General features: G+C 47.2%; 1 protein-coding gene across 2 annotated transcripts in view; it reads right to left on the bottom strand.

The window, feature by feature from the left end:
• grk4 (G protein-coupled receptor kinase 4) overlaps positions 1 to 15,768 on the bottom strand; it is a 78,146-nt gene that overhangs the window by 49,487 nt on the left and 12,891 nt on the right. For both annotated transcript variants that reach the window (XM_045214312.1, XM_045214311.1), the window contains exon 2: positions 5,795 to 5,890. In XM_045214312.1, coding sequence (XP_045070247.1) covers positions 5,795 to 5,890 — 96 coding nt within the window. The remainder of the gene's footprint in view (positions 1 to 5,794; positions 5,891 to 15,768) is intronic.

Genomic DNA, 15,768 nt, shown 5'->3' with positions numbered 1-15,768 from the left:
CAGTGACGTATTACAGCCCATTACACAGCTGTCAGGATGTAGTGAAACACCCAAGGGTCCACTCACCCACGCTGTCTCACCCGCACAACAAGTTATGCATTCTCGGAATTAGGTGAACCAGTTCCATCACACACACACACACACAGTCAGTCAGTTACACTCTCTCTCTCTCTTCTTTATTGGCATGGGAAACGTATGTTAACATTGCCAAAGCAAGTGAAGTAGATAATAAACAAAAGTGAAATAAACAATAAATATTAACAGTAAACATTACACTCAGAAGTTCCAAAAGAATAAAGACATTTCAAATGTCATATTATGTCTATATACAGTGTTGTAACAAATAGTTAAAGTACAAATGGGAAAATAAATCAACATAAATATGGGTTGTATTTACAATGGTGTTTGTTCTTCACTGGTTGCCCCTTTTCTTGTGGCAACAGGTCACAAATCTTGCTGCTGTGATGGCACACTGTGGTATTTCACCCAGTAGAGTTTATCAAAATTGGGTTTGTTTTTGAATTCTTTGTGGATCGCTGTAATCTGAGGGAAATATGTGTCTCTAATATGGTCATACATTTGGCAGGAGGTCAGGAAGTGCAGCTCAGTTTCCACCTCATTTTGTGGGCAGTGTGCACATAGCCTGTCTTCTCTTGAGAGCCAGGTCTGCCTACGGCGGCCTTTCTCAATAGCAAGGCTATGCTCACTGAGTCTATACATAGTCAAAGCTTTCCTTAAGTTTGGGTCAGTCACAGTGGTCAGGTATTCTGCCACTGTGTACTCTCTGTTTAGGGGCAAATAGCATTCTAGTTTGCTCTGCTTTTTTGTTAATTCTTTCCAATGTGTCAAGTAATTCTCTTTTTGTTTTCTCATGATTTGGTTGGATCTAACTGTGTTGCTGTCCTGGGGCTCTGTTCACAAACAGAGCCCCAGGACCAGCTTGCTTAGGTTTGTGAATCGCTTCCTTTTTGGTGGTTGTAGAATTTATTTTTCTCTCTCTCTCTCTCTCTCTCTCTCTCTCTCTCTCTCTCTCTCTCTCTCTCTCTCTCTCTCTCTCTCTCTCTCTCTCTCTCTCTCTCTCTCTCTCTCTCTCTCTCTCTCTCTCTCTCTCTCTCTCTCTCTCTCTCTCTCTCTCTCTCTCTCTCTCTCTCTCTCTCTCTCTCTCTCTCTCTCTCTCTCTCTCTCTCTCTCTCTCTCTCTCTCTCTCTCTCTCTCTCTCTCTCTCTCTCTCTCTCTCTCTCTCTCTCTCTCTCTCTCTCTCTCTCTCTCTCTCTCTCTCTCTCTCTCTCTCTCTCTCTCTCTCTCTCTCTCTCTCTCTCTCTCTCTCTCTCTCTCTCTCTCTCTCTCTCTCTCTCTCTCTCTCTCTTCACCCCATGTGTCCAGGGAATCTGGTGAAAAGTAGTGCACTACACAGGGAATAGGGTGCAATTTATTTTCATTTCATCAATATTGAAGCCAAATGTCGAAATCGGTTTTCATATCCTGTCAACTGGTTGGTGGCTTGTCTGGTCAAAAGACGCACACACACACGGTTAGGGACACACACACAGGGTTAGGGGTTAGGGACACACACACAGGGTTAGGGGTTAGGGACACACACACAGGGTTAGGGACACACACACAGGGTTAGGGGTTAGGGACACACACACAGGGTTAGGGGTTAGGGACACACACACAGGGTTAGGGGTTAGGGACACACACACACACACTTGATGAACGCACACACAGTCATAGAGAACTCTGATAATAATAATAATATGCCATTTAGCAGACGCTTTTATCCAAAGCGACTTACAGTCATGCGTGCATACATTTTTATATTTTTTTGTGTATGGGTGGTCCCGGGGATCGAACCCACTACCTTGGCGTTACAAGCACCGTGCTCTACCAGCTGAGCTACGGAGGACCACATAAAGTCACAGAACGGCACTTGATCCAGACAGATAAACTCAGCTGCTGCTATGTTGAGCATCTTTTTGAGTTCAGACATTTTTTACGCCCACATTTTTCAGAGAGAGCCATGTGTGCATCAGTCAATCAATCCTACAGTCAATTTGTCTTTGTTTTTAACCAATCCTAACTGCATAACAGCATCATGCTAATACTTTATTTGATAGGTAAATCTCTATTGATAAACTGGGTAAATCAAGATGTAGCCTAGGCCTATCCACAATACAGCTGGATGCATATTCAATAGGAGTGTGTGAACGCATTGAGCTATTGAGCTTGTTTTTGGCTGAGTTCCCGTGGCTACAGATGACAAATCAATCTGTTTCCCTTCCATTTGGAACTACTTTTATTGTCAACTGCTACGAGAACATACAGTGTTATGTTTATTGTGCTGATCAACAACAATTGCATAGAAGTAGCAATCTCTCCGTCTATATTAGCGGGGCACTGTCTCTTTAAGACCCAGTAACGACTTCATTCACGGGGTACATGCTGTGTGAGGGAGGGAGGGGTACATGCTGTGTGAGGGAGGGAGGGGTACATGCTGTGTGAGGGAGGGAGGGGTACATGCTGTGTGAGGGGGGGAGGGGTATATGCTGTGTGAGGGGGGGAGGGGTACATGCTGTGTGAGGGAGGGAGGGGTACATGCTGTGTGAGGGAGGGAGGGGTACATGCTGTGTGAGGGAGGGAGGGGTATATGCTGTGTGAGGGAGGGAGGGGTACATGCTGTGTGAGGGAGGGAGGGGTACATGCTGTGTGAAGGAGGGAGGGGTACATGCTGTGTGAAGGAGGGAGGGGTACATGCTGTGTGAAGGAGGGAGGGGTACATGCTGTGTGAGGGAGGGAGGGGTACATGCTGTGTGAGGGAGGGAGGGGTACATGCTGTGTGAGGGAGGGAGGGGTACATGCTGTGTGAGGGAGGGAGGGGTACATGCTGTGTGAGGGAGGGAGGGGTACATGCTGTGTGAGGGAGGGAGGGGTATATGCTGTGTGAGGGAGGGAGGGGTACATGCTGTGTGAGGGAGGGAGGGGTATATGCTGTGTGAGGGAGGGAGGGGTATATGCTGTGTGAGGGAGGGAGGGGTACATGCTGTGTGAGGGAGGGAGGGGTACATGCTGTGTGAGGGAGGGAGAGACGATCAAGTGAATTAATAACGTTTCTGCCGACAATCGGCTTTGAAATCAGCATACTTTGCGTTTTGGTTTGCATATTATCAAAAAACGGAGTACCTGGGTAGTGAATTGATGTTAGCTTTAGCTGTCAGCTAGCAAGGAAAGTTAGCCTACAGAGCTGGAAGCTACCGCTATCTTCTAGCATTGTCAAGTGTTCTAGCCTTTATGGATGCTGTTTTGCCAACAGTAATTAACAGTTTCAACATTTCTACATTCCACGTCGCATTTTTTTTCAAGTGTGTAAAGGGGACATCGGCTGACAGACAGACTTGATCCTCTCTCAAATCAGCAGACGACGTGAGACTCATTTGACAGACGTACCGAAAGTAAAAGAAATTCTAGTACCAAACCGTTATTCATGTTCTAGTATCGAAAAAGTAGAGACGTTTAGGTATACTGTGTAACACTCGCATACACTCACACACAAACTTCCTGTCCCCTCCCTGTGACTGTGGGGAGAAACAGGAAGGAAGTCCAATCTGCACTTCCTCCCTGACACAGACACACCCCAACGGCACACACACTCACTGATGTGGGGACACATCATTCAGTACCATTCAAAATCCTATTTTCCCTAACCCTAAACCTAACCCTAAATCGAAACCTAACCCTAACCCCTATCCCTTACCCTAACGCTTACCCTAACCTTAACCCTAACCCCAAAACCTTAACCCTAACCTTAACCCTACACCAAACTCTAACCCTTACCTTAACCCTAACCCTAACCCCAAAACCTAACCTTAATCCCAAAACCTAAACCTAAACCTAACCCTAGCTCCTAACCTTAATTCTAACCCTAACACCAATACTAAACCCCCTAGAAATAGAATTTGACCTTGTGGGTACTTCTGGTCTGGTATAGTTAAACACGTCCACACACACACACACACACACACTAACAATACACACACACACACACTAACAATACACACACACAGCAACACCACACACAGTCTCTCTCTCACTTTCTCAATGTAGACTAGTCTAGAATCTGCCAAGACAACACCAAGGCAAAAGGCCCACATGGGAGGTTGGAGGAATGTTGGAGCAGTTTATAGTAGTTACAGACTTATGAACAGTCCTCTCCGTCACACACACACACACTGAACAGTCCTCTCCGTCACACACACACACACACTGAACAGTCCTCTCCGTCACACACACACACACACTGAACAGTCCTCTCCGTCACACACACACACACACACTGAACAGTCCTCTCCGTCACACACACACACACTGAACAGTCCTCTCCGTCACACACACACACACTGAACAGTCCTCTCCGTCACACACACACACACTGAACAGTCCTCTCCGTCACACACACACACACACACACTGAACAGTCCTCTCCGTCACACACACACACACTGAACAGTCCTCTCCGTCACACACACACACACACATGAACAGTCCTCTCCGTCACACACACACACACACTGAACAGTCCTCTCCGTCACACACACACACACACACACACACACTGAACAGTCCTCTCCGTCACACACACACACACACACACACACACACACACTGAACAGTCCTCTCCGTCACACACACACACACTGAACAGTCCTCTCCGTCACACACACACACACTGAACAGTCCTCTCCGTCACACACACACACACACTGAACAGTCCTCTCCGTCACACACACACACACACACACACACACTGAACAGTCCTCTCCGTCACACACACACACACACACTGAACAGTCCTCTCCGTCACACACACACACACACACACACTGAACAGTCCTCTCCGTCACACACACACACACTGAACAGTCCTCTCCGTCACACACACACACACACACACACACACACTGAACAGTCCTCTCCGTCACACACACACACACACACTGAACAGTCCTCTCCGTCACACACACACACACTGAACAGTCCTCTCCGTCACACACACACACACACACACTGAACAGTCCTCTCCGTCACACACACACACACACACACACACTGAACAGTCCTCTCCGTCACACACACACTGAACAGTCCTCTCCGTCACACACACACACACACACACACACTGAACAGTCCTCTCCGTCACACACACACACACTGAACAGTCCTCTCCGTCACACACACACACACACACACACACACTGAACAGTCCTCTCCGTCACACACACACACACACACTGAACAGTCCTCTCCGTCACACACACACACACTGAACAGTCCTCTCCGTCACACACACACACACACACACATGAACAGTCCTCTCCGTCACACACACACACACACACACACTGAACAGTCCTCTCCGTCACACACACACTGAACAGTCCTCTCCGTCACACACACACACACACACACTGAACAGTCCTCTCCGTCACACACACACACACTGAACAGTCCTCTCCGTCACACACACACACACACACACACACACTGAACAGTCCTCTCCGTCACACACACACACACACACTGAACAGTCCTCTCCGTCACACACACACACACACACACTGAACAGTCCTCTCCGTCACACACACACTGAACAGTCCTCTCCGTCACACACACACACACACCAATGACACACACACAGTGACACCACACAGTGACACACACAGTGACACACACACAGTGTCGTCATACCACTGGTTTACCACACTAGCAGTTAGTGACACACGCGGTGCTGTGATCGTACCGATGGTGCGGCGTAGCTCTTCACACAGACTGATGTGGGGAAGCTTCAACATCTCCTTCCATTTCTTACTACGCCCATTCCTCTTCCCTCCTCCACCTAGACAGAGGGAGAGAGAGAGAGAGAGAGAGAGAGGGGGAGAGGGGGAGAGGGGGAGAGAGGGAGAGAGGGAGAGAGGGAGAGAGGGAGAGAGGGAGAGAGAGAGAGAGAGAGAGAGAGAGAGAGAGAGAGAGAGAGAGAGAGAGAGAGAGAGAGAGAGGTCAACTTACAGCAGAGACATTTCTCACACGTCTCATATCAGGAACACAACATTTGAATCCAACATAATTTCAACATCCACAACAACAGCTAGCTGGCCCTTACATACTGATGGGGTAATCACAGGATATAAAACAGAGTTCAGTGTGTGTGTCCAGCTGGCTATTCTCACCAATCACTTCCTGCAGTCAAAGTTCTTGTGATAGAACAGTTCAAAGGTCACAGAATGTTGAAAGGGTAGTGGGTCACAAAGACGGAACTCTTTGCAATCAGGTTTGACCGTGAAACTACCTTTAAAGTGTTCAAAGAAAAACACACACGTCTTATTTAAAAGGGGTCTTTCAGTTGACCCTTTTCCCCTCTAGCGGAGGACGACGACCCCCTCAGGGGGACTAGTAGGGTCAGTTGACCTTTTCCCCCTCTAGCGGAGGACAACGACCCCCTCAGGGGGACTAGTAGGGTCAGTTGACCTTTTCCCCCTCTAGCGGAGAACAACGACCCCCTCAGGGGGACTAGTAGGGTCAGTTGACCTTTTCCCCTCTAGCGGAGGACGACGACCCCCTCAGGGGGACTAGTAGGGTCAGTTGACCTTTTCCCCCTCTAGCGGAGGACGACGACCCCCTCAGGGGGACTAGTAGGGTCAGTTGACCTTTTCCCCTCTAGCGGAGGACGACGACCCCCTCAGGGGGACTAGTAGGGTCAGTTGACCTTTTCCCCTCTAGCGGAGGACGACGACCCCCTCAGGGGGACTAGTAGGGTCAGTTGACCTTTTCCCCCTCTAGCGGAGAACAACGACCCCCTCAGGGGGACTAGTAGGGTCAGTTGACCTTTTCCCCCTCTAGCGGAGGACAACGACCCCCTCAGGGGGACTAGTAGGGTCAGGGTTAAAGGTCATCAGACTCAGACTGGTGGTTCTATCAGCAGAGGTGGAGAGCTGTGCCCCAACACATTACATCACACACACACAAGGGGACCACTGTGGAGGGATATCTTCTACAGGGGCCGAGGGACCACTGTGGAGGGATATCTTCTACAGGGGCCGAGGGACCACTGTGGAGGGATATCTTCTACAGGGGCCGAGGGACCACTGTGGAGGGATATCCCACAACACACACCTGCAGCGTGTTACAACACACACACACATTGCTTTCACCCTGGAGGACGGCATCTCATATACACAGGCCCCCTACATTTCATTCACCCTGGAGGACGGCATCTCTATATACACAGGCCCCATACATTTCATTCACCCTGGAGGACGGCATCTCTATATACACAGGCCCCCTACATTTCATTCACCCTGGAGGACGGCATCTCATATACACAGGCCCCCTACATTTCATTCACCCTGGCGGATGGCATCTCATATACACAGGCCCTTTACATTTCATTCACCCTGGAGGACGGCATCTCATATACACAGGCCCCTACATTTCATGAACCCTTTTGCCTGGCGGTCAATCAGACCAGTGAAGGAGAGAGAGAACGTGAGGAAGGGAAAACAGCATCCTGGAATGAAGCACAGCCATACCCGAGAACTGATAGGAGGATGAGCCCCTTTCAAATGTCCTTTATACCAGAACATGTCTGTTCCAGGTGAGTAGGTATCAAAATAATTTAAACCTCAGTTTGGGATAAAAAAGTTTTTACATTTTTTTCAACAGTGTGCAGGGTCTCCATCTCTTCCTGGTATTTGAGAAAGACAGTTACAGGCCCAATTCTATTCTATTACAGGGCTATGCCCCTTTATGCCGTCGGCAGATTAATGTCTTCCACCTGTCCACCTATAGCGCTTTCAACCCTGAACTACTGAAGGGAGGAGTAAGGACCAGGGGAGGTTGAAGGGCCTTTTATCCCAATGTCCATAAGCTTTACATGAGAACATGATTCCACAGTATGAATGAACCAGCATGAAGGGTTATAGAAAGATTATAATCACTTGGAAATATCACCCCAAATGGCACACTCCACTACTCCTAATATAGTGCACTACCTCTGACGAGGTCCCACTGGGTCATTTGGGACGCAGCGAGGGGGCTAAGGATCTACAACTGAACAGAAATATAAAAACGCAACAATTTCAAAAAGATTTTACTGAGTTACAGTTCATATAAAGGAAATCAGTCAATTTGAATAAATTCATTTGATCTATGGATTTCACACGACTGGGAATACAGATATGCATCTGTTGGTCACAGATACCTTTTTTTTTTTTAAGGTAGGGGCGTGGATCAGAAAACCAGTCAGTATCTGGTGTGACCACCATTTGCCTCATGCAGCACGACAAATCTCCTTTCGCATTGAGTTCATCAGGCTGTTGATTGTGGCCTGTGGAATGTTGTCCCACTCCTCTTCAATGGCTGTGTGAAGTTGCTGGATATTGGCGGGAACTGGAATACGCTGTACTACACGTCTATCCAGAGCATCCCAAACATGCTCAATGGGTGACATGTCTGGTGAGTATGCAGGCCATGGAAGAACTGGGACATTTTCAGCTTCCTGGAATTGTGTACAGATCCTTGTGACATGGGGCCGTGCATTATCATGCTGAAACATGAGGTGATGGTGCAGGATAATTGGCACGACAATGGGCCTCAGGATAACGGTATCACTGCGCATTCAAATTGCCATTAATAAAAATGCAATTGTGTTCGTTGTCCATAGCTTATGCCTGCCCATACCATAACCCCAACATGGGGCACTCTGTTCACAACGTTGACATCAGCAAAACGCTCGCCATACATGCTGTCTGCTGGGATATTTTATTTCAGCTCATGAAACATGGGACCAACACTTTACATGTTGTATTTATATTTTTGTTCAGTATAAATGGAATCGGGTCAGAGAGACACACTGGGAGAATCTTAATTGCATACTCCACTCTCCGGTCTCCCTTTGCCTCCTTGGAGGAGAAGGTCAGATGGCTCCAATCACTTCACTAAATCACAGATCTTCACTGATAATCCTTTAACAAATGTGATCACCCCCTCAGAGAGTTAATATAAAAAAAACGAGGTTGTTTTAAAACAGACATTGATACTGCCATTCTCCTCTCTGTGGTTACTCAGAGTGATGCAGTTAACGTTTTTTGTAAAAAATATTTATTTATACAATTTAAAATACAATTTATTTCCCGAAGAGATTTTGCATGATAGCTGTTAGCCTAATATCTCCTATTATTAGACAGATATGATATTGATTCTGTTGCTATTCACATCAGTCTTTGTTATGGTTGAGCTATCGTTGCTAACGTCACCATCATAAGTGTCTATCCCTGGCTGTGCCAATAAAGCCATCCTAGCTTCTAGAATTTTCAGAAATGCTCAAACGTTACTCTTTTAAAGTGGTTTTTCATAGTTCCGTCTCAAATGGCACCCTATTCCCTATATAGTGCACTAGAGCACTATGGGCCCTGGTCTAAAGTAGTGCACTATATAGGGAACATGGTGGCATTTGGGACGCAAAGCTTTTTAAGACATGAGAGGGTGAGGGAGGGTAAACCTCACTAAGTGATGGCATGCTCTATGACGCAAGTAACAGGGAGTGAGAGAGAGAGAGAGAGAGCAAGGCCCACACAAGCACTGATAGCGGAACAGTTTTGAATACAAGCAACCCCAGGTTTAGTTGTCCATAGCCATGTTAGAGAAAACACTGACGCCTTCTTAAACACTGATCTTAGGCCAGTCGTTGAGTTTGACAGAACGGACGGACGGAGAGAAACGTCTCTCATAATTAACATCCTGTGATCTCCAAAGGAAAGAGAGAAAGAGAGGGAGGAAGAGAAGGAGAGAGAGAGAGAGACAGAGACAGAGACAGAGACAGAGACAGAGAGGGAGAGAGGGAGGAAGAGAAGGAGAGAGAGAGAGAGAGAGAGAGGGAGAGAAGGAGAGCGAGAGGGAGAGAAGGAGAGAGAGAGGGAGAGAGGGAGAGAGAGAGAGAGAGAGAGAGAGAGAGAGAGAGAGAGAGAGAGAGAGAGAGAGAGAGAGAGAGAGGGAGGAAGAGAGAGGGAGAGAAGGAGAGCGAGAGGGAGAGAAGGAGAGAGAATGAGAGAGAGGGAGAGAGGGAGAGAGAAGGAGAGAGAGGGAGAGAGAGAGAGAGAGAAGGAGAGATAGAGAGAGAGAGAGGGAGGAGAGAGAGGGAGAGAGAGAGAGAGAGAGAGAGAGAGAGAGAGAGAGAGAGAGAGAGAGAGAGAGAGAGAGAGAGAGAGAGAGAGAGAGAGAGAGAGAGAGAGAGAGAGAGAGAGAGAGAGAGAGAGAGAGAGAGAGAGAGAGAGAGAGAGAGAGAGAGAGAGAGAGAGCAGAGCATGGTTCTCCCTGCATGGTTCACGCATTCTCTCCCACCCTCCCCCCCTCCTCCCCCCTCATCCCTCCCCCCCCCCTCCCCCCCCTCCTCCCTCCCCTCCCATCCTCATCTCTCCCTCCCTCCCTCCATATCTCTCTCCCTCCCTCCCCATCTCTCTCTCTCTCTCTCTTCAGTGGTGAGGTACGTCCTCATTCTGAGTTGTCAACAACAATGACATCACCAGAACAAACATGGGACTAAATAATTCAGCAAAATCCTTTTTACTGTTTATATGTAAAACTCTAAAATCCCAACATACGTCTTCTCCTACCATTAGTGAATTCATGAAAATACAGTCAAATGTGAATTGTTTAAATACTGCACTAAATGAATTGGTGAAGGTGAGAATTGTTTGAATGAATGAATGAAATCTATTTGATCAAATAAAACTTGCAGTCTAAACTATTTCACTTTGGTCCGCATCCCATATATAGTGCACTAAACCCTTTGGGCTCTGGTCCAAAGTAGTGCACTATATAGGGAATAGGGTGCCATTCTCTGGTCTAAAGTAGTGCACTATATAGGGAATAGGGTGCCATTCTCTGGTCTAAAGTAGTGCACTATATAGGGAATAGGGTGCCATTCTCTGGTCTAAAGTAGTGCACTATATAGGGAATAGGGTGCCATTCTCTGGTCTAAAGTAGTGCACTACATAGTGAATAGGGTGCCATTTAGCACACAGATTTTTGTAATCCTGTCAGGTATAAGACGTATGACATGAATCAAACCCTAACCTAAGTACTGCTCCTTTAAAATCATGACTTGTGAAATAGTAACGTATATATACACTAAAATGGCCAAAAGGTGTGACTAAGGGTGCACAATTTAGAAATCTGTGAGGGGGCACAATTTTTTTGTGGGGGGGGGTTCTTGCATTGGAATTACATCAAATGCAGAGACTCTGAGACCATTGAGTGATTTTGAAGTGACAGGTTGAAACCCATCTCCTCTGCATCAGCACCATGGATACTACAGAGTAAAGCAGGACCTATTTGGTAATGAATATAGGCTACAAGATACACTACCTGACCAAAAAGTCTGTGGACACCTGCTCGTCCAACATCTCATTCCAAAATCATGGGGCATTAATATGGAGTTGGGGGCATATTTCTGAGGGGGCAAGATTCGATTCAGCTAGGAATCGACTCCTCGACTCCTAAGATTCGGCATTTTTGGAACGGAGGAGACTGATTGGTTGCCGTACTTCTGAGAACACAAACACTCGCATATTCCGTAGCGAGCTGGAGAGGGACGGAGAGAGAGGGAAAGGGCGCAGTATAGGCAGGTCAGCCACCAGACAGACAGTCAGAACCGTGCACTAGGCCTATCTATCAGTATAGGCAGGTCAGCCACCGGACAGACAGTCAGAACCGTGCACTAGGCCCATCTATCAGTATAGGCAGGTCAGCCACCGGACAGACAGTCAGAACCGTGCACTAGGCCCATCTATCAGTATAGGCAGGTCAGCCACCGGACAGACAGTCAGAACCGTGCACTAGGCCCATCTATCAGTATAGGCAGGTCAGCCACCGGACAGACAGTCAGAACCGTGCACTAGGCCCATCTATCAGTATAGGCAGGTCAGCCACCGGACAGACAGTCAGAACCGTGCACTAGGCCCATCTATCAGTATAGGCAGGTCAGCCACCGGACAGACAGTCAGAACCGTGCACTAGGCCCATCTATCAGTATAGGCAGGTCAGCCACCGGACAGACAGTCAGAACCGTGCACTAGGCCCATCTATCAGTATAGGCAGGTCAGCCACCGGACAGACAGTCAGAACCGTGCACTAGGCCCATCTATCAGCATAGGCAGGTCAGCCACCGGACAGACAGTCAGCAACCGTGCACTAGGCCCATCTATCAGTATAGGCAGGTCAGCCACCGGACAGACAGTCAGAACCCGTGCACTAGGCCCATCTATCAGTATAGGCAGGTCAGCCACCAGACAGACAGTCAGAACCGTGCACTAGGCCCATCTATCAGCAAAGGCAGCAGCCACCGTACAGCAGTCAGAACGGCACATGCTCTATCATAGGCAGAGCTATCGGCTTACAGAACCGTCACTAGGCCAACTTCAGTAAAGCAGAGCCTATCGTCATTGCATAGACTAGGATATACAACTTCAGTAAAGCAGAGCCTATCGTCATTGAATAGACTAGGATATACAACTTCAGTAAAGCAGAGCCTATCGTCATTGAATAGACTAGGATATACAACTTCAGTAAAGCAGAGCCTATCGTCATTGAATAGACTAGGATATACAACTTCAGTAAAGCAGAGCCTATCGTCATTGCATAGACTAGGATATTCAACTTCAGTAAAGCAGAGCCTATCGTCATTGCATAGACTAAGAGAAAGAGCAGGAGAGCCAGCGCGAGGGAGAGAGAGAGGAGGGGGATGCAGAAAGTACCCTGCTCATATGTCTTGGTAATCTGGATCTCTTATATTTACCAAAATAACCTAAAGTTTGCCTATTTTTATTTAAAATTACACAACTTTCCCCATGACTGCAAAGCCTATCGTCTCGCTAGGCTATAACATGGAAAATAATGTGTTTTTTGACGATAACTGCACTGTGATTTTAATGTTGTGGGGGGGGGGAAAAAACACTGTCTTTCAGTTAGGGATTATTTTCCCTAAACGTTAACGATCCCAGTGTCGTTTAAACGTCACACCCCTAACTAACACACACAAGGGCAAGCACGCCCGAACACACACACTGTAAACAAATTCCGCTGTAACTGCAAGCTGCCTGGAGAGACTTCCTGCTTAGAGAGGCAAACACGTCAGATCGGTCTACTGTGTACTGGAGAGAGAGAGGGAAGGAGAGAGAGAGAGAGAGAGAGGTGGAGAAGGAGAGAGAGAGGGAGGAGGGAGAGGAGAGGGAAGGAGAGAGAGAGAGAGAGAGAGAGGGGGAGGGAGAAGGAGACAGACAGAACAGAGACAGAAAGGGAAAGCGGAGGATGGAGGTGAGAGAATCTGTAGTAGGTTTAGTCTGAAGAGTTCACTTCCTGTCAGAGACCCAACCCAACTACATACAGAGAGAAGGATGGAGGTGAGAGAATCTGTAGTAGGTTTTAGTCTGAAGAGTTCACTTCCTGTCAGAGACCCAACCCAACTACATACAGAGAGAAGGATGGAGGTGAGAGAATCTGTAGTAGGTTTTAGTCTGAAGAGTTCACTTCCTGTCAGAGACCCAACCCAACTACATACAGAGAGAAGGATGGAGGTGAGAGAATCTGTAGTAGGTTTTAGTCTGAAGAGTTCACTTCCTGTCAGAGACCCAACCCAACTACATACAGAGAGAAGGATGGAGGTGAGAGAATCTGTAGTAGGTTTTAGTCTGAAGAGTTCACTTCCTGTCAGAGACCCAACCCAACTACATACAGAGAGAAGGATGGAGGTGAGAGAATCTGTAGTAGGTTTTAGTCTGAAGAGTTCACTTCCTGTCAGAGACCCAACCCAACTACATACAGAGAGAAGGATGGAGGTGAGAGAATCTGTAGTAGGTTTTAGTCTGAAGAGTTCACTTCCTGTCAGAGACCCAACCCAACTACATACAGAGAGAAGGATGGAGGTGAGAGAATCTGTAGTAGGTTTTAGTCTGAAGAGTTCACTTCCTGTCAGAGACCCAACCCAACTACATACAGAGAGAAGGATGGAGGTGAGAGAATCTGTAGTAGGTTTTAGTCTGAAGAGTTCACTTCCTGTCAGAGACCCAACCCAACTACATACAGAGAGAAGGATGGAGGTGAGAGAATCTGTAGTAGGTTTTAGTCTGAAGAGTTCACTTCCTGTCAGAGACCCAACCCAACTACATACAGAGAGAAGGATGGAGGTGAGAGAATCTGTAGTAGGTTTTAGTCTGAAGAGTTCACTTCCTGTCAGAGACCCAACCCAACTACATACAGAGAGAAGGATGGAGGTGAGAGAATCTGTAGTAGGTTTTAGTCTGAAGAGTTCACTTCCTGTCAGAGACCCAACCCAACTACATACAGAGAGAAGGATGGAGGTGAGAGAATCTGTAGTAGGTTTTAGTCTGAAGAGTTCACTTCCTGTCAGAGACCCAACCCAACTACATACAGAGAGAAGGATGGAGGTGAGAGAATCTGTAGTAGGTTTTAGTCTGAAGAGTTCACTTCCTGTCAGAGACCCAACCCAACTACATACAGAGAGAAGGATGGAGGTGGAGAGAATCTGTAGTAGGTTTTAGTCTGAAGAGTTCACTTCCTGTCAGAGACCCAACCCAACTACATACAGAGAGAAGGATGGAGGTGAGAGAATCTGTAGTAGGTTTTAGTCTGAAGAGTTCACTTCCTGTCAGAGACCCAACCCAACTACATACAGAGAGAAGGATGGAGGTGAGAGAATCTGTAGTAGGTTTTAGTCTGAAGAGTTCACTTCCTGTCAGAGACCCAACCCAACTACATACAGAGAGAAGGATGGAGGTGAGAGAATCTGTAGTAGGTTTAGTCTGAAGAGTTCACTTCCTGTCAGAGACCCAACCCAACTACATACAGAGAGAAGGATGGAGGTGAGAGAATCTGTAGTAGGTTTTAGTCTGAAGAGTTCACTTCCTGTCAGAGACCCAACCCAACTACATACAGAGAGAAGGATGGAGGTGAGAGAATCTGTAGTAGGTTTTAGTCTGAAGGGTTCACTTCCTGTCAGAGACCCAACCCAACTACATACAGAGAGAAGGATGGAGGTGAGAGAATCTGTAGTAGGTTTTAGTCTGAAGAGTTCACTTCCTGTCAGAGACCCAACCCAACTACATACAGAGAGAAGGATGGAGGTGAGAGAATCTGTAGTAGGTTTTAGTCTGAAGAGTTCACTTCCTGTCAGAGACCCAACCCAACTACATACAGAGAGAAGGATGGAGGTGAGAGAATCTGTAGTAGGTTTTAGTCTGAAGAGTTCACTTCCTGTCAGAGACCCAACCCAACTACATACAGAGAGAAGGATGGAGGTGAGAGAATCTGTAGTAGGTTTTAGTCTGAAGAGTTCACTTCCTGTCAGAGACCCAACCCAACTACATACAGAGAGAAGGATGGAGGTGAGATAATCTGTAGTAGATTTAGTCTGAAGAGTTCACTTCCTGTCAGAGACCCAACCCAACTACATACAGAGAGAAGGATGGAGGTGAGAGAATCTGTAGTAGGTTTAGTCTGAAGAGTTCACTTCCTGTCCGAGACCCAACCCAACTACATACAGAGAGAAGGATGGAGGTGAGAGAATCTGTAGTAGGTTTTAGTCTGAAGAGTTCACTTCCTGTCAGAGACCCAACCCAACTGTCCATTTAAGAACACAACCCTTCTGAAGCCATGTCACACACTTGTCACACTTGGTGGACATGTCACACACACACACACACA

Source organism: Coregonus clupeaformis, unplaced genomic scaffold, assembly GCF_020615455.1.
Source record: "Coregonus clupeaformis isolate EN_2021a unplaced genomic scaffold, ASM2061545v1 scaf0233, whole genome shotgun sequence".
NCBI classification, from domain to species: Eukaryota; Metazoa; Chordata; class Actinopteri; order Salmoniformes; family Salmonidae; genus Coregonus; species Coregonus clupeaformis.
The sequence above is the reverse complement of the archived record's forward strand: the minus strand, read 5'-3'. Positions and strand labels throughout refer to the sequence as shown.